The sequence below is a fragment of the Salminus brasiliensis genome, chromosome 12, assembly GCF_030463535.1.
Source record: "Salminus brasiliensis chromosome 12, fSalBra1.hap2, whole genome shotgun sequence".
In the NCBI taxonomy this organism is placed as follows: Eukaryota; Metazoa; Chordata; class Actinopteri; order Characiformes; family Bryconidae; genus Salminus; species Salminus brasiliensis.
This window is the reverse complement of record NC_132889.1, coordinates 35,599,987-35,619,986: the sequence shown is the minus strand read 5'-3', so window position 1 is coordinate 35,619,986 and position 20,000 is coordinate 35,599,987. Positions and strand designations below refer to the sequence as shown.

Here is a 20,000-nt window from a genome sequence, read left to right as displayed (position 1 = left end):
AAATGGTTCTTCTATGGTACCAATCAAAGAACCCTTTGTAGTACCTTTGTTTTCAAGAGTGGCCTTTTGATGGGTTTCTAAAGCAAAGATTTTGGCGTGAACATGAAGGTCAGATTGATAAACATCTATAATCTATTTTGCTGTAGAAGAACCACTTTTGGTTCCTCAAAGAACCATTCTGTAAAGGAGCTGCGCGTCTGGAGAACCTTTAAATTAGTAAAGAACCTTTACATTGGCTTCTTGAAACATTTGAAGAAGTGTATGGGTTCAATACTCATATATCTCTGTTAAAATGGTTCTTTATGGAACCAAAGGTGGTTCCTCTATGGCGTCCCTCAAAGAACCCTTTGTAGAACCTTTATTTTTAAGTGTACTTAATGCAGACTTAACGCAGTCGCTTGTTAAAAAGAGTGTTTCGAGTAAAACTGTGCAGCACGTGGTGAATGATCTACTCACCAGGTCGTTGGTGAGGGAGGTGCTGAGTGAGTGTAGCTTGTCTGAGAGCTGGGAGGCTCTCTCCAGCAGGTCGTTCAGGCCGACTCCATCAGTGGAGACAAAGGCACACATCAGGACTGTCACTGAGGCGGAGAGACAAAGGGACACACGAGGTAAACTAAACTAAATACGCATTGAGGACAAGAAGGAAGGCAAGAGGTGAAAGACAGGAGATAGAAGCCGACTGAAGTTTGAGAAGCGAAAGGGAGCTGGAAAAAAATATTACTCAGGACAAAAGTATTGGGACGCCTGCTTATAAATTGTTTCTTTCTGAAATCAAGGGTACTAAAAAGAGTGTATCCTGCTTTTGATGGAGTAACTGTCTCTATTGTCAGATAAGAAGGCTTTCTACTAGACTACTAGACTAGAAAAATTGCTGTGAAGATTTGATTGCATTTAGCGATGAGAGCGTCAGTGAGGTCAGGGTGTTGGATGATCACCACCCCACCTCATCCATCCCCAACTCTCCAACTTATCCTAAAGTATTGGATGGAGCACCAACCATCATTCTAGAGAACACAGTTCTTCCACTGCTCCACAGCTCAATGCTGGGGGGCTTGATACCCCTCTAGCCCATGCCTGACATTAGGCAGCATGGTGCCAATAGGTTCACGAGTCCTATTCTATTGGCAGGCCTTCTCTACAGAGACAAAATAAGCTATGTTTGTGTGTGCATCTGCATACCTGTGTCAGCAATGGGTGCAACTTAAAGTAGCTAAATGCATTCATTAGAAGGGGTGTCCACAAACATTTGGACGTATAGTGTACGTATCGTTTTGCCAGGTTCTTGCCCATACACAGCCCTATGGGAAACAGTTGGAGGCTTACCTGCCAGGTGCAGTCTGGTACTTTGAGAGCGCAGAGCCATTCTTCTTCCTTTTTCAGTCCTTGGTCTTTTCTTCTTCTTCTTCTTCTTGCTCTATGTGATCAATCGCTCTCTCTTTCTCGTTCTTGGTCACATCCTCTTTCTGGTCCCCATTATATACTCTCCGTGTCCTTTTTCATTTGGGTATGCAGAAGGCCCTTCACTCTGAGAGCATTGTCTCTAAACTAGTTCCGTCCAGAATTGTCCAAATGAGAAACATTGTCTTGGGGTCTGGACTGATGAATAGCCACAGGCTGTTTGACCAGAGGCAGGGTGGAAGTGTGTGGCTGGGTCAAAATCCAGCATTACTCCACTAAATTGGGAAAAGGAATGAATATCTAAGAGGTTAAGTTTAATTAAGAGCAGCAGGATCTGGAAGGCTTAGCCTTACGTGTGCAGTCCCACTTCAAATGAATAGGCTAGGAAGGAACTGACTGCTCTTGAGAGAGAGAGAGAGAGTGTGTGTGTGTGTGTGTGTGTGTGTTGTGTGTTGTGTACCCTGAAGTTGGTCAACCGCGTTGGTCAAACCCAGGAAACTCCCGTTCCACAGTGTTTTCAACTAACATGCCCATGTAACTCATGATCTCAAGTCAAATGTCACATGCTACAAACGCTGAGTCGTGATTGGCTGCCGCTCTTGTTTCTGTTGTGTGTTGTATCATGTATGTGTTTATAGGTGCGTAGTTGTTTGTTTACATATTCCCGTGTAGATGTGTGTTGTGGGTTTCAGCATTGCCTTAAGGATATGGGTGCTATTCCCACTCAGTGGTGCTCCGCCACCAATCGGCATCGGGCCCTGCAGCACTGCGAGCGCACCATTGGCTCTCAGTCACTCTGACGTACTGATAGGTTCTATTGTTCCAGTCCAGGCTGGTCACTAAAGGCTTCAAACAACAAACAAAGCGTCCTGCTGGTTGAGAGTGGGCAGTTAGTTAGGCCGCCCCCATGAGCTCCAGTGTTGACGCAGCTGTGCTGATGTAAATGGCTAAAGCAGTGGTGTTTAAATAAACACTCCTACTGTTACCTTGTTTTTATTTTTACCTTGATTTGCTCATTTAGCATCATTCTAAATCATTACCCACTTAATAAACCTGTAAGTAACTGCTTGACTTAATTTAGTTTGCTTAATTTAATTTAATGGACAACAGCTTATATACAATCCAGCATTTACAAAGGCTATGACAAAGAATAGACTCTAAAGGTAAAAAAGGTAAAGGTGCACGTATTTGTCACTGTACAGTGTACAGCGAAATGTGTCCTCCGCATTTAACCCATCTGGTAGTGAACACACACTCACACACACACATGTGTTAGGGGCAGTGAGTACAGACACACACCCAGAGCGGTGGGCAGCCAACTCCAGCGCCCGGGGAGCAGAGAGGGTAAAGGGCCTTGCTCAAGGGCCCAACAGTGGCAGCTTTGGTACCGTGCTGCCTAATGCCAGACGTGGGCTAGAGGAATATAAAGCCCCCCAGCATTGAGCTCTGGAGCAGTGGAAGATCTGTGTTCTCTGGAATGATGGATGAGCTGGGGAGTTGGAAATGAGGTGGAGTGGTGACTATCATCCAACATTCAGACCTTACTAACGCTCTTGGTGCTGAATGCAATCAAATCCTCACAGCAGTGCTCCTTCATAATCTATCAGAAAACCTTCTTCTCTGGACAGTAGAGACAGTTACTCCAACAGAAGCAGGAGCAACTCTTTTCAATATCCTTCATTTCAGAAGAAACAATGAATGTGCAGGTGTCCAAATACTTTTGTCAATAGTGTTTGTTATGTTTTAGTCTTTTTCATTGATTTAAATAAGCAGAACTGCTTGTTTTGGCTTTGATCTTTAGAGAAAGGATTGTTTAGAGAACTGAGAAGGGTTCTTGCCCCTTAACAACAGTGGAACCCTTAGTACCTTTACTTCATACATATTATTTCCCAGTATTTCCCTCCGAGTTTAGTCATTTTTGATATCCACTCACCATACACACAGAGCTCAACACGCTGGGAGGAGAACACTAACCACTAATTCTATGCCATGTTAGGTCACCGGCCAGCATCGTGCTGAGTGATGGATGGGATAGAGAAAGGTCAGAAGGATTGAGCCTAGTTGTGGCCACAGATGGCTGTGGCATCCCCAGGGACCTCCTGATGAGAGGGCCAACTCTTAGACAGCTGTGACACTCAGGAGCTCCTAAAGACATAAAAAAATTTTTTAACCAGACATAGAACCTCAGAAGCATTCAGATTTCTCAGGTTATCATGATTCTAAATAGAACCGCTATCTTTCTTTCCAGACAGACAGACAGACAGAGAGACAGACAGAGAGACAGAGAGACAGACAGACAGATATACAGATAGACAGATACACAGACAGACAGACAGATAGATAGATAGATAGACAGATAGATAGATAGATAGATAGATAGATAGATAGATAGATAGATAGATAGACAGACAGACAGACAGACAAATAGATAGATATACAGACAGACAGACAAATAGATAGATAGAAAGACAGACAGATAGATAAACAGATTTATTTTTTTAGATTTATTTATCCCGAAGGAAATTTAGCAGCCAGTGGGAGGTACACAATACAGCACAGTAATACAATACAATAATAAGGAATATGTTTATATATATAATAATATATAATAAAGGTAAATAATTATGATAAATAAAATTAAAATAAACTAATAGTAATAAAACAATACAAATAAAATAATAAAATAAATAATAAGATAAATAAAATAATATAATATAGAATAATATCGAATAAAGAATGAACTGTGTGCAAGAGGAGCGGGTATCAGCAGACAATGCTGAATAAACGTGTGCATATATTGGTATTTACGTAAAGTATCAATAGTGTCCCGGAGGTCAGATGTACAGATGTACAGAATATGCAGATGTATGCCTCTGTAAAGGACATGCATAAGACTGTGAGTGCCCTTGTTGGCAGTGTGTATTTATAAAGCATCTCTGTCCTGTAGACAATGAGTACACACACTAATCATAGCCTACTGCTGAGCTGCTCCCCACATAGACACACTGCCCACACTCTGACCATAAACTATGACTGCGGCCTTCATTTTCTCCAGCCTGCAGGGTCAAGCATTCCTGTTACCCCCACAACCCCCCCCCCCCCCCCCCCCCTCAGAAATGCACACTCGCTCTACCTCACTCACTCACACTAACACACACTCACACACTCACCTGGCTACTGATTCCACTGTTTCCTCTCACTCAACTATTTTTCTGAGATCCTCCTGATGCTCTTAACTCTAGGGTTAGGACCTGAGTTTGCTGTTTGCTGTTTTTGTGATGATACAAAACCAGAGTTAGCGGTGCTGTGGTGGCTCAGGGGTTAGAGTGGTTAGAGGTCTACTGATGACAAGGTGGTGGGTTCGATTCCTGGGCTTAGCAAGGCATTGCTGCAGCGCCCATTTCTGCTCCCTGGGTGCTGCAGCAATGGCTGCCCACCGCTCCAGGCATGTGTGCTCGCTGTCACTGTGTGTGTTTTTGCTACAGACAGGGAGAGAGAGAGACAGAGAGAGACAGACAGAGAGACAAAAAGAGAGAGAGAAAGAGAAAGAGAGAGAGAGACAGAGGGAGAGACAGACAGAAAGACAGACAAAGAGACAAAGGTAGAGACAAAGAGAGACAGAGATAGAGAGAGAGGCAGAGAGACAAAGAGAAAGAAAGACAGAGAGAGAGACAGAGAGAGAGGCAAAGAGACAGAGAAAGACAAAGGTAGAGACAAAAAGAGAGAGGCAGAGAGACAGAGACATAGTCAGAGAGAGAGACAGAGATAGACACAGAGAGAGACAGAGACAGAGAGAGAGACAAAGGTAGAGACAAAGAGAAAGAGGCAGAGAGACAGAGACATAGACAGAGAAAGAGAGACAGAGAGACATAGGTAGAGACAGAGAGAGAGACAGAGAGAGAGATAGAGAGACAGAGAGAGAAAGAAAGACAGAGAGAGAGACAGAGATAGAGACAAAGAGAGAGAAGCAGAGAGACAGAGACATAGACAGAGAGAGACAAAGAGACAAAGGTAGAGACAAAGAGAGACAGAGATTGAGAGAGAGGCAGAGAGAGAGAGAGAAAGAAAGACAGAGAGAGAGAGACAGAGAGAGAGAGGCAAAGAGACAGAGAGAGACAAAGGGTAGAGACAAAAAGAGAGAGGCAGAGAGACAGAGACATAGACAGAGAGAGAGACAGAGGTAGACACAGAGAGAGACAGAGACAGAGAGACAGAGACATAGACAGAGAGAGAGACAGAGGTAGACACAGAGAGAGACAGAGACAGAGAGAGAGACAGAGACATAGACAGAGAGAGAGACAAAGGTAGAGACAAAGAGAAAGAGGCAGAGAGACAGAGACATAGACAGAGAAAGAGAGACAGATAGACAGAGGTAGAGACAGAGAGAGAGACAGAGAGAGAGAGATAGAGAGACAGAAAGACAGAGAGAAAGAAAGACAGAGGTAGAGACAGAGAGAGGGGCAGAAAGACAGAGACATAGACAGAGAGAGAGACAAAGGTAGAGACAAAGAGAGAGAAGCAGAGAGACAGAGACATAGACAGAGAGAGAGACAGAGAGACAGAGGTAGAGACAGAGAGAGAGACAGAGACACAGAGGTAGAAACAGAGAGAGAGACAGAGGCAGAGAGAGAGGCAGAGACAGAGACATAGACAGAGAGAGAGACAGAGACAGACAGAGACACAGACAGAGAGAGAGGCAGAGAGACAGAGACATAGACAGAGAGAGAGACAGAGACAGAGAGAGAGGCAGAGACAGAGACATAGACAGAGAGAGAGGCAGAGAGACAGAGGTAGAGACAGAGAGAGAGACAGAGACAGAGAGAGAGGCAGAGACAGAGACATAGACAGAGAGAGAGACAGAGAGACAGAGGTAGAGACAGAGGCAGAGAGACAGAGACATAGACAGAGAGAGAGACAGAGACAGAGAGAGAGACGTGCAGAGTGAAGTGGTCTGATGGCTCCCCTCCTCCTCCTCCTCCTCCTCCTCGTGCTCCCCTCAGGCTGTGAGGAAATACTTCTGGGTTTTGTTGGATCTCTGAGTCCTCTGTGTCTTACAGCGTCCACTCACTCACTCACTCACTCACTACACTCTCTCTGATAGTCTCTCGCCCTGCGTGACTCTCAGCACACTCAGAGAAATGCTGACTTTGCAGTTTTCTCACGTTTCAGTGACAGAAATTTGCGCTTCTGTCGCTCTTTTTGATCCTGTGTGTGTTTCTAAGTGAGCTAAGGCACACACACACTTTCACACACACACTCACAAACTCAGGGCGTTTGGAGACCTCCTGTTTGATGGCCCACTCTGAACACACCAGGGCTGGGATGACTGTGTGTCATGATTTGAGCATTACTGCAGTTTGCTGATCTGATTATGACTGTGTAAATACACCCATCAGCCATAACATTAAGACCACTGACAGGTAAAGATTATCTGGTTCCAGTGGCTCCTGTCAATCTACATATTGGGCAGCAAGTGAACAGTCCATGAAGCTGAGCTCCACTTTGACAAGAACCAAACTGTTCAGAACATCTCCAAGACATCAGGCAGGTCTTTTGGGGTGTTCCTGGTATGCAGTGGTCAGTACCTACCTACCTACCAATAGTGCTCCAAGGAAGGACGACCAGTGAACCGGCAGCAGGGTAATGGGCACCTAAGGATCATTGATGCTCATGGAGGCTCATAATCCTATCATTGTTATAAACAAATGAGTCAAAAGTATTGACCTGCATTCCTCAGGTAGAAGTGAGTGGAGATACGAGGGTTTAAAAGACTTCTATAGAAGCTGAAGTATCAACAGAAGCTTTTTACTCCAATAAAAGTGTAAAAGTACTGGTTTCAGAACGACTTCAAGTAGAAAAGTAAAAGTAATGGAAGGAAAACAAAGGCCAAAAGCTTAGGCCGCGCCACAGGGGTCTATAGTGCACTACCCCCCCCCCCCTCCTCCCCAAAAACCCATTTCTCTAAAAGTCATAATGAGGAGAATGATCTATTAAAATGTTGATGTTAAAAATGTTGGGCTGCACTAGGCTCCTGTTTCAGCTGCAGATCTGCCCATTGAAAATGAAGCATTTCAGTAATATCAGCTCTATTAAAGGAGCGTCTCTGTGCTCTACTGAGCATCAACATGAGCTTCATGGAGGAAAATATGAGGAGTCGTTGTCTAGAAGTTCTGTAAAGCTGCAGAAAGTCAGACTTCAGAGGCGTGTGATCAATAAGCTTTATTGGAATGTAAATGTGGGGCTCAGTCGGGACGTTTCACTGCAGCTCTCTTGAGTCTCTGCCACGGACACAGTCTTCATACTAGACTACAGACGTCTGCTGAGAGCTTGCTGGAGAGGGACGGGACGTGTGCAGGTGTGATGGATCTCTTATAAACCAATAGGGAGTCAGAATGGTGTGCGTTTATACTTCTCATCCAACCACGATCAGACTCTCACTTTCTGGATGGAGAGATTTATCTGGACAGGGTTTTTATTGATGACGAGCCGGAATGAAAACAAAGGGAAATGAAATAGGAGGAACGAGGCTGTTTTTAAAATGTAAGGAGGAGAAAGTTCAGATAATTGGGTGAAAATGTAAGAAGTAGAAGTAAAAAGTACAAGTATTTGTACTTCATTACTTCACACCTCTGGTTAAGAATAATAACAAAACTAAAAATAATTAGTAATATTTTTACTAACATCATTATTAACATATTGTTACTATTATTAACAATTATATTATTATTATTTTTATTATATATAACTAGTAATATTATTAGGCAAACAGGGGGTACAGCCATGCCTCTCTGAATTCTGTGTGTGCCCCAGTACAACAAGTAGTCTAGATACGTCCCTCAACAACACATGTGATTTGTATAGGGGTGTCCAAACTTTCGCACACAGTTTTAGTGTGGTGTTTAAGGCAAGAACAAGAAAATAAAAATCTTAAAGTGCAGTCATGTGTGATTTTTTGGCTCTGACTAAGAATTATATAGGCCCTCAGACTCCGGGGCAATATCAGGGAACTCTAGGGGTCCCTAAACCCCACTTTAAGAACCATGACCCTAAATAACCTTTCAGCAGAGGATTCTTTGAAGAACCACATTTGTGAATGATGTGTGAGTGTGAAGGAACTTTTCAAGGTGAAGAAGCTCCCCATAATGGAAAGGGCCTGGACCTGCCCAAACAAGGCCTGTGAGGACATCTGAATGGGCCCACCAGCACGATACCCTAAAACACCCCCCACCTGACCCCATGACCCAGTGAGATTACACTGAATTACATTTTATACAATAAAATATTTTAAAATAATAAAATATGCAAAAGTTTGGACACCTCTGGTGAAAGGTTCCTCAATGGTTCCTGGCTCTGGGAAACATGAATTACGGTGTGTGGAGATTATACACTTATACACTCTCGCTTACAAAATCAGGCCTGGGAAATAAGGTTCTAGAGGGAATGTAACATGGTTCTCACCCTAAAGAACCCTTCATAGCACCTTCATTTCTCAAGTTCAGGCCTGTAGCTGATAAATTGGTGCAAACAGATTTAGACCCACAAGCACAGAATGAATGAATGTAATCTAATCAGCTCTGGTGTGTAAATGCACGTTCCACCTTTGAGCTTCTCACTTCCTCAAGAACCCCCCTCACCCCCCCCCCCCCACCTCAGCTGAAAGGGGCAGTTCCATGCTCTCCTTATAAGAGTGTCTCTACAGGCAGGAATTATTCATTTGGTTTTCCCGCCTCCTCTTGTCAGGGCCGATTGTCCAGCGGGGCAAGGTACCGTAATGACTTGACATTTGATGCTAATTTAATTTGAGAGGGTTTTAGCTGGCTGAGTGTTGTTTTAATGAATATGGATGTGTGTGTGTGTGTGTGTGTGTGTGTGTGTGTGTGTGTTGTATGTTTGGGAACACTGTGTGCTCACAGGGGAAGGGGGAGGTGGGCAGGGGGTGTGTTTACACACTTTATTCCATTTTCTACAACTACAATGTTTATTTTTTGTATTGAAAAGCATTGGATTTGATCTACGGTTGGGATTTTCCAGTACTTTAGGTGACCGGGCGGTGTTTTGTGTGGAGAGTTAGTGGTCAGTGGCGAGAAATGCCCTGAAGGTGAGTGGAAAGAAGCGTGGCACATAACTTCATAGCTTTGTCCTTAACTTTTACTGCTCAGCATTAAAGCTTTGGCTTTTCATGAGCTTCAGTTAGATGGACCTTGCAGCACTGAGCTGTGGAGCAGGGGAACTGTGTTCTCTAGAATGATGGTGGTGCTCCATCTAGTGCTTTTGGGATACTGAGTTGGGGAGTTAGGAATGAGGTGGGATGGTGATCATCATCCAACATCCAGACCACACTAACAGTCTCTTGTTTAGTGCTGAATTCAATCAAATCCTCACAGCAATGCTCCTCCAATATCTGGTAGAAAGCCTTCTTCACTAGACAGTAGAGATTACAGTTACTCCAACAAAAGCAGGATTAGCTCTTTATAATTCCCTTGACTTCAGAAGACACAATGAATGAGCAGGTGTCCCAATACTTTTGTCCATACAGTGTATAGAAATTACATTGCATGGAAGGTTCTTCACACTCTGACTTCTCACTTACAAAACCAGTCATTGGAAAGGTTCTAGAGGGGGAGTAACAGGGTTCTCACCCTAAAGAACCTATTTGAGCACTTTTATCAGGTCTGATGCTGGTATATCCGTGCAGACGGGTTTAGTCTGAAACTCAGAGGCAGACAGAAGAGTGGTGTTTGTCCCACAGACCCAACTTTATTAAACCCAGCTGCTCCAGCTGTGCCTGATAAAACGAGCAGCCTTCCTCAGAAATCTAATGAAAATGTAACCCCCAGTATAAACAGAGCTGCATTATTAAGGGAGATCTGTGTGTTGTGTAAGGAGGAGGAGGGGTCAGGGAGGAGTGACCTCACTCTCCATGCTGCTGCTGCTGCAGTGTAGTCCTGTTTAGCCGTCAGTTAGTCCGGTCTAATGCTGCTGCAGTGTGTACCAGTGCAGATCTGGGTCATTTTTGACCCAAAAGCACAACTAATAAACTCCACTGCAGCAGAGCTCGAGCATCGCCAGCTGACAGTAATCACAGATTAGAGAGAGAGAGAGAGAGAGAGAGAGAGAGAGAGAGAGAGAGAGAGAGATGAGAGAACACCACCACCTCCTGGATGTTCGATGCACTACATTCATTCATTTAATCATCTGCAAAGAATTATAAGTGAGCAATGAGAAACAGCTACCATAATAATATCAGAATATCAGAAATACACAGTGATCTTTAATCATTAATGAATTTTCCATGATATCTTTCTTATATTCATCCATTCATTTTTCACTCATTCATGAGTTCATCCATTCATTTTTCCATTCATTCATTCATTTCTTCATTTATGCATTGTTTTATTAATTTATCAATTAATTTGTTTTTCAATTCATTCATTCATTCATTCATTCATTTATTTATCAATTAATTTGTTTTTCAATTCATTCATTCATTCATTCATTTATTTATTTATCCATTAATTAATTTGTTCATTCATTCATTCATTTATCAATTTATTCATTTATCAATTAATTAATTAATTAATTCATCCATTTATCCATTATTACATTTGTTCATTCGTTTATTCATATATCAATTAATTTATTTATCCATTAATTAATTAATTAATTCATTCATTCAATTATTTATTCATTATTTAAACACCAATGTTTTTATTTATTTATTGATGTATTAACAAGCCTAGTGTGAAACTAATAGTGTTTATTTATTCATTTGTTCATTTTCTAACACAAAGAAAAGAGAAACAAACCATGTCGATCATCCACCAAATTACAGACTACTGTATAAAACTGGTCATTCATTCATTCATTTATCCATTCAGTCATTCATTTATTCATCCATCTATTAATTTATCCTTTTATTCATTCATTCATTCCATCATTCATCCATTCGTTTATTCATCCATCCATTCATTTATCCATTCATCCATCCATCCATTTATTCATTCATCCATCCATTCATTTATCCATTAATTAATTCATTAATTTATCCATTAATTAATTTATTCATCCATTCATTCATTCATTCATCCATTCATTTATTCAGTCATTCATTTATTCATCCATCCATCCATCCATTCATTCATCCATCCATTCATCCATCCATCCATCCATCCATCCATCCATCCATCCATCCATTCATGCATCCATTCATTCATTCATTCATTTATTCCTTTTCTGATGCTAAGAAAGAATAGTCCAGTGAACCTGACGCTGTGCAGCAGTCACAGAGGCCTGGGATTTAAAGGCCTGGGATTTAAAGGCCTGGGATTTAAAGGCCTGGGCAGTGTTTGCAGTGAATCCTGTGGTTGATAAAAGTGCAGTGTTTCTTTTTGCTGTTTATTTGTGTTTGTGTTTACTAGGTGTAGCCCTTCTCTTACTCGCTTCTCCCTCGTGAACAGCTTGAGGCGTTGCTCAGGTCTGAGGTGTGTGTGTGTGTGTGTGTGTGTGTGTGTGTGTGGAGAGTGTGTGGGAATTCAGATTTGGACAAATACAATTCTTTACTAAACAGAAGCAGAGCTCTCTGACATCACACGTGTTACACAACCGCCATGCATAACAGCCTCAGCATGTTCCCCAGGACCCTAAAACCACACCTATTACACAAACCAATGCACAGTCAGCCGTAGCCATAACATTAAAACCACTGACAGATACTGTTATCTAGGTATCTGGTTCCAGTGGCTCCTGCCAAGGGGTGGATATATTAGGCAGCGAGTGAACAGCCAGTTCTTGGAGGTGATGGAGGTGTGGAAGCAGGACAAATGGGCAAGGGTAGCTGTGACAGCTGGACGACTGGGTCAGAACATCTCCAAAACATCAGGCAGGTCTTGTGGGGTGTTCCTCCCAGTATGCAGTGGAGTACTGGTGAACCGGCGACAGGGTCAGGGCCACCCAAGGCTCACTGATGCTCCTGGAGGCTCCAACCACCTCACAACTTACAGAACCTAAAGATGGCAGATACCACAGGACACCGTCAGACAGAGGTGCTGTGGAGTCAATGCCTCGGCAGGTCAGAGCTGTTTTGGCAGCTACGCAACATGTTAAGGTTTTAATGTTTTGGCTGATCGGTAATGTCAGTATGGCGTCTGCAGATGGTGCACGTGTGCAGGCCAAACAAAGCCACCTCTCTTCTGATGAGCGTTTGTGTAGAGCAGAGTCTAATTACTGCCCCCTACTGACACACACTACACACTGCGCCCAGGAATTCACACAGTTTCAGGATTAAAATTCATTTCAGACTTTATTTATTATTATATTTACGTATATTTGAATAAATTTGGTTTGGTCTCAACCTCACACCCTTCTTTTCTCTCTCTCTCTCTCTCTCTTCTCTCTCTCTCTCTCTCTCTCTCTCTCTCTCTCTCTCTCTCTCTCTCTCTCTCTCTCTCTCTCTCTCTTTCTCTCTTTATCTCTCTCTCTCTCTCTCTTTCTCTCTTCTCTCTCTCTCTCTCTCTCTCTCTCTCTCTCCCTTTATCTCTCTCTCTTTATCTCTCTCTCTTTATCTCTCTCTCTTCTCTCTCTCTCTCTTTCTTTCTCTCTCTCTCTCTCTCTCTTTATCTCTCTCTATCTCTCTCTCTTCTCTCTCTCTCTCGCTCTCTCTCTTTCTCTCTTTATCTCTCTCTCTTTATCTTTCTCTCTTCTCTCTCTCTCTCTTTATCTCTCTCTCTCTCTTTATCTCTCTCTCTCTCTCTCTTTATCTCTCTCTCTTTATCTCTCTCTCTTCTCTCTCTCTCGCTCTCTCTCTTTCTCTCTCTCTCTTTATCTTTCTCTCTTTATCTCTCTCTTTATCTCTCTCTCTCTCTCTTTATCTCTCTCTTTATCTCTCTCTCTCTCTCTTTATCTCTCTCTCTTCTTTAATTTGCTCTCTTTGTTTTTCTCATTCTCTTTTCTTCCTTTTGCGCTCTCTCTCTCTCTCATCTCTCTCTTATGTCTCTCTCTTCTTTCTCTTTTTTTCTCTCTCTCTCTTTTCTTACTCTCTTCTCTCTGCCTTTCCGCTCTCTCTTTCCTTTCTCTCGCTCTCACGTCACTTTTTATAACTCTCTCTTCTTTATTTTTTGCTTTTCTCTCTTTTTACCCTCTCTCTCTCTCTCTCTCTCTCTCTCTCTCTCTCTCTTATGTACACACGTGTGCCCTCCCTCTCTGCTGTACACTCCCCCTCCCTCTTGCCAACTTGTTCTCATCTCTCTCTCTCTCTCTCTCTCTCTCTCTCTCTCTCTGTCTCTCTCTCGCTCTTTATCTCTCTCATGTAGATACAGGACTACGAGGAGGACACACACACACACACACACAGCACAGTAGACATGTCAGACTCAGAGACCGCAGCTCCTGCCGAGACGCCCGTCCCCGCCGCCTGTGAGGCCATCAAGGCTGATCTGGACAAATGGTAAGTGTCTCCATGTCTGTCCATGTCCCCTGTCCTGTCCTGTCCTGTCCTGTCCTGTCACGGGCCTCACTGCAACAAACGTAGTGAAATAATTATAAATGTAGTCAGTTTGTTTATTATTATTATTATTATTATTATTATTATAACAATAATAATAATAATAATCAACCAGTTTGTATCTTTTCTGATTTTATGTAATGTGTTTGTATGTGAGGATGCCGTGATGCAGTGGAAAGCAGTTTTACTTGTTTTAAGAAATGATGAAAATAATCTGACAGTGGAAAAAGACAAATGAGTAAAAATGACTAATAAAACAATAATTAATTCACAACCTCACAATGATAAAGATATGAAATATATCAATAATGCGGAGATACAGGATTATTAATTCTGCAGTGCAGATTAGTGTTGATTAGTGTCGCTGAGTTGTGGTAGATGACCCGGCCCAGTCAAATGATATAATATCACATTAGTGCAGCCGCCCGGTCTTTTACAAAGGAATGAAAATGGCACCCAGTGTAAGGCTCTGTCCACTCAGGTCCTTCTCCTGCACTGAATTCCCCACTGAATCATTCAATGGGTCACCTTTGCAGTCGATTAGTGACCTTCTAATTCTGTTTGCTGACCCGGTCCAGTTAAATGATGTACTATCACATACAAATGGCGTCCAGTGTGAGGCTTTGTCCACTTTTTAAGTCGTCCATCGGGTCACCTTTAAGAAGCCCCTGTTCTAAACCTGTACGAGGGGCTCAAACTCGACCGAGGCTGCTGTCAGTGTTACACTCACACTTACATTAACGTTGAAGCTCCATTTTTTATTTTTGATATTATCTGAATCTGGCAGGGGATCTTTATCCTGTGTCAGAATTCCATGCTGAATGGACCAATAGAAATGCTCCAAAATGACGGAGACTAAAATCTGTTTCCATTGACTTCCATTGAACGTTAAGAAGATTTCCGCTTCTCCTGTAAAGTTCCCGTTTTGAGATACAAGGTTTTTGCGAGAGAGCTGTGATGTGTGTCGTGATGCTGTGTGTTATGTCATGTCTTGTGTAATAGTGCTACAGTGTCCTCTTCCCCCTCCCCGCTAGTATGGGTCCGAATCTGCTGGTCAGTCCCTGTGGTCTCCTGATTAGTGCTCATGGTCGTTGTGGCCACTGCTTGCCTTAGTTATGTAACCTCCAGTATGAGTGGCTGGAGCTGGATCATAACGGGGGGGTTGGGTTCGGACCACCAGGCAGCTTTGGTCCGTAATTACTGTAATTACATCACTGAGGAACCAGAATGTGGAACCGGTCAGGGTTCTTCAAAGTGGGAGGGGCAAACAAGTGTTTAATGTTTTTTTTTGTTAGATTAGTGTATGTGTGTGTGTGTGTGTGTGTGTGTGTGTTTCTAAGAGTTGGCAGCCAGATCAGGGGGTCTATGATTAGGGGATTCTGGGGTTCTCTAGAAAACGCAGTGCAACATCATGCCTGATTGGCTGCTGAGAATGTGCCTACGTCATGTTCAGTCTCTTATACTCTCTCTCTCTCTCTCTCTCTCTCTCTCTCTCTCTCCTGCACAGTATCTCTCTCTCGAATAAAGTTATTATTAAATATTGATCATTTCTGTAATGATTGATTAAGAGTGTGAAAGTTATTCTAGCAAGGTCTCTCTCTCTCTCTCTCTCTGTGTATCTATGACACTCCACCCTCACCCTCATTTTCCTAATATCTCCAGGGCTGTGCAGCATGTGCATGCGTGACAGGGAATCTCTTCATGCTGACCTCTGTATGTGAATGTGTGTGTGTATGTGTGTGTGTGTGTGTATGTGCTGTCCTCTTTAATCCCCCCCCCCCCGACCACTTCCCCCATCAGGATTAGTGAGGTTGAAGGTTTTATTTTCTGTAAACGCAAAAGGATTGTGATGTCCTGAGTGTGTATGTGTGTGTGTGTGTGTGTGTGTGTGTGTGATATCTGATGTGCACCGCTCTTTCCTTCATTCAGCATTATCAATAGCAGCCTACTGCAGCTTCATTGCATCACCTAACGTCTGACCTCAGTTTGAGGTTGTCGTTTGAGTGTGTGTGAGTGTGTGTGTGAGTGTGTGTGTGTTTGTGTGAATAGTGTAGAAAGAGCAGGATAGGCCTGATAAGGCCACACACACTCTGACCCTGATGGGTGTGCTGTCCAGATAATAAGGGCATGTTCTACAGAGTTTTGTGTGTGTGTGTGTGTGTGTGTGTGTGAGGGTTGGGTCTTACTTTTCTGTACAGTCTAGTACAGTTATTTGACTGTTACATCAAGTCTACTATATCTAGTGTACTACATCTAATGTACTGTATCTAGTGTACTACATCTAGTGTACTGTGTCTAGTGTACTACATCTAGTGTACCACATCTAGTGTATTGTATCTAGTGTACTACATCTAGTGTATTGTATCTAGTGTACTACATCTAATGTACTGTATCTAGTGTACTGTGTCTAGTGTACTACATCTAGTGTACTACATCTAGTGTATTGTATTCATGGTACTGCAATTAGTGTACTACATCTAGTGTACTTCATTTACTGTACTGTATTTAGTGTACTAGATCGGGTGTACTACACCTGCTGTACTGTATTTAATGTACTACATCTGTACTGTACTGTACTGTAGTTCATTGCTAAGCTAAGCCCTGTTTGACTGTGAGCTGCAGGTGTGCTGGGGGAACACACTGACGTCGACTGGCTGAATGTTTGAAAAGGCTGACTCTATAGTATACTATAGCACCCCAGTATTTATAGCTCCCTCATAAATAGCCAATGTGTGTGTGTGTGTGTGTGTGTGTGTGTGTGTGTGTGTGTGTGCGCGTGCATGTGTGTGTGTGTGATTGTGAGGTGCTGAAGTGTGATGTTCTGGACATTGGATCACATTGCATCTAAACCTGACACCCAGCCTACATCTCTCATGTCAACCATCTTGAGTGTTTCCACTGACAACAGCTGGGGAGTGGCCAGGCAGTGTCACATTACCTCATGGAAGAGGAGCATTATGGTCAAGTTGTAGGCAAGTCATATGCTGTGTTTGAAATGTCCCCCTAATCGCAATTCCCTTGGGAATAGTGATTATAGGGACCGGAGATTGCCCCTAATCAATATTCCCTGCATTGGAGCACTATCTAGTACACTACATTGGAGCACTATTTAGAACACTACATTGGAGAACTATATAGAACAACATTATAGGGACTGGAGCTTGCCCCTAATTAATATTCCCTGCTTTGGAGCACTATCTAGTACACTACATTGGAGCACTATTTAGAACACTACCTTGGATAACTATATAGAACAACATTATAGGGACCGGAAATTGCCCCTAATCACTATTCCCTACATTGGAGCACTATATAGAACAACATTATAGGGCCCAGAAATGGCCCCTTATCACTATTCCTATATTGGAGCACTATCTAGTACACTACATTGGAGCACTATCTAGTACAGTACATTGGAGCACTATATAGAACAACATTATAGGGCCCAGAAATGGCCCCTTATCACTATTCCCTATATTGGAGCACTATCTAGTACACTACATTGGAGCACTATCTAGTACACTACATTGGAGCACTATCTAGTACACTACTAAATACAACATTATAGGGACTGGAAATTCCCCCTAATCAATCAATAGATGTTTATAGTGCTGTTTATGTTGCAGTGCATTCTGGGGCTGTGAGAGTGAACAGGGCTGGTAGGGTTTAGGTGTAAGCCTCTCCGGTGGTGTGTGTGCTGTGGAAGTATGTCTTTGGACATTGATATGCTTGTGTCATGTGACCTCCACATGCTTGCCATGGTCACCTAAGTAGAAGGAAGTCTGGGCTCTCCTTCTCCACTGGGTTGGACTGACCTCGCGCTCTGCTCAGCAATGTTACAGCACAGCAGGTTTCATGATCCCAGTGATGAAAGATCTCACAGCCCCTTTGCTGACCACCCGGCTCTGTGGATTACATGCCGGCGTGTGACTGATTGGCTGACCGTGTGTAAACGTTAACCACTTATGTTCAGAGAGACATGAAGAAACAGCAGCTTTGACCCGTTTGTCCTTCTTGTAGTTGACCTGTTTCTGCCTGTGTTCACTATTTTAATCCGTGTGTGTTTGTGGACATGCATGAACTCGCAGAAGAGGAGCCGTGTCGTGGTTGATGTGTGGAATGCTTTATTACGGTGTTGACTGAGAGCCCCTCAGGCTGGGCTGTGTTACTTAATCAGCCGATCTGTGAGCACTTATTACTTTACTCTGTTTATACTTACAGACCTAAAGTGAGCTATGGGTCCTAAATCAGCGTATCGTCACCATCACTTTTGAAGCATTTCCATTGGTCCATTCATCATGAAATGTCAACACAATTGACAACACAACAACACAATGCCAGATGACAAACATGATGTTTTTGAGTGACAGTGAGGATACAATCAAATTCATGCAATTCCCTCATTACTCCAAATGTGGTTGATCAACTAATTAACAGTGTGTGATGTTAAGGAGACTTAATTGTCGTTTTGATCAGAGGAGACATCTGGCGTACTACATCTAGTGTACTACATCTAGTGTACTACATCTAGTCTACCACTTCTAGTGTAATGCATCTATTGTGCCACATCTAGTCTACTACATCTAGTGTACTACATCTAGTGTACTACATTTAGTGTACTACATCGAATATACCACATCTAATTTACTACATTTAGTGCACTACATCTAATGTACTCCATCTAGTATACTCCATCTAATGTACTACATCTAGTGTACTACATCTAGTCTACCACTTCTAGTGTAATGCATCTAGTGTACCACATCTAGTGTACCACATCTAGTCTACTACATCTAGTCTACTACATCTAGTCTACTACATCTAGTGTACTACATCTAGTGTACTACATCTAGTCTACCACTTCTAGTGTACTACATCTAGTGTACTACATCTAGTCTACCACTTCTAGTGTAATGCATCTAGTGTACCACATCTAGTGTACCACATCTAGTCTACTACATCTAGTGTACTACATCTAGTGTACTACATCTAGTGTACTACATCTAGTGTAATGCATCTAGTGTACCACATCTAGTATACTACATCTAGTCTACTGCCATACATATAGTTTACACCAACTAGTTTACTACTATCTAGTATAAAACATCTAGTGTACTACCTTCAGTGTACCACATCTAGGGTACTACATCTACTACATCTAGTGTACAACATCTAGTCTACCACATCTAGTGTACATCTAGTGTACTACATCTAGTATAAAACATGTAGTGTACCACATCTGGTGCAGCGTCGTCATTAGCCTCGTAGCTCCAGGAAAAAGTCCACAGTTCTTGTGCACTTAATAAACTGTACATTTTTAATTAAATTCCCTTTGGGCTTTTGTGGTGCAGAATATTAGTGTAATTATCAGAGCAGTGCTTTTATTCACTCCTCAACCCCTAAAACCTAAAACTCTCCACCTCAGATCTGCTCTGGAGCTGAGAGCGTACAGTATGTGTTGCATTATAGATGCAGAGGCGTGGCCATGTGAATAATTCAGCCCTTGTGTTGTGACCGTTCCACCATGTTCACCTAGCCCAACAGTGGCTGATGCTCTCCTCCACCACTGGTTCCCTCAAAACCATTTAATGGACGGTGAAGAACCTTTTTGAACGTAATGTAAAGGTTTTTCCTAGAGCCATGCATTCTAACAGAAACACCGTAAATGCATCCATACCTTTGTTTATTCTAGAACTGTACATTCATACCAGGAACCGTTTAGGAACCTTTATTATATCCTAAACCTGTGCAGCCAAACCAGGAACCGCTTAGGAACCGTTATTCTTCAGAATGTATAGTCATGCTGATGCTGAGTGCCGTAGAAATACCTCTTACCCCAGGTCTGGTTGTTATAGTAACCAGTGAAGAGTGAAGGGAACAGGAAGTGACATGGCGCTGACCGGGGTTGCTGTGTCAGGTTGCTGGGGGGGCTGAAGCTCGTGACCTCAGTGAGATGCACTACTCCCGCACTACCCACTCCATACCCACTGTCCTGCCATACTCACCCTCTTTCTGTACCCACTCTCCGACTGTACCCACCCTCTTTCTGTACCCACTCTCTTTCTGTACCCACTCTCCTGCAGTACCCTCTCTCCTACTGTAC

The 20,000-nt window shown here is 42.8% G+C and overlaps 1 protein-coding gene and 1 long non-coding RNA gene across 2 annotated transcripts in view; one reads left to right on the top strand and one right to left on the bottom strand.

The window, feature by feature from the left end:
* The window catches only part of prl (prolactin), a 5,530-nt gene extending 4,104 nt beyond the window's left edge, over positions 1–1,426 (bottom strand). Inside the window, exons 1-2 of the mRNA XM_072693104.1 lie at positions 1,324–1,426; positions 457–578 (exon numbers count right to left, since the gene is read on the bottom strand). Of these exons, the coding sequence (XP_072549205.1) occupies positions 457–578; positions 1,324–1,363 (162 nt within the window). The 5' untranslated portion in view covers positions 1,364–1,426. The remainder of the gene's footprint in view (positions 1–456; positions 579–1,323) is intronic.
* Positions 1,427–13,655: 12,229 nt separating this feature from the next.
* Positions 13,656–20,000, top strand: part of LOC140574270 (uncharacterized) — an 8,184-nt gene continuing 1,839 nt past the window's right edge. The window contains exon 1 of the long non-coding RNA XR_011980712.1: positions 13,656–13,840. This is a non-coding gene — a long non-coding RNA (uncharacterized lncRNA). The remainder of the gene's footprint in view (positions 13,841–20,000) is intronic.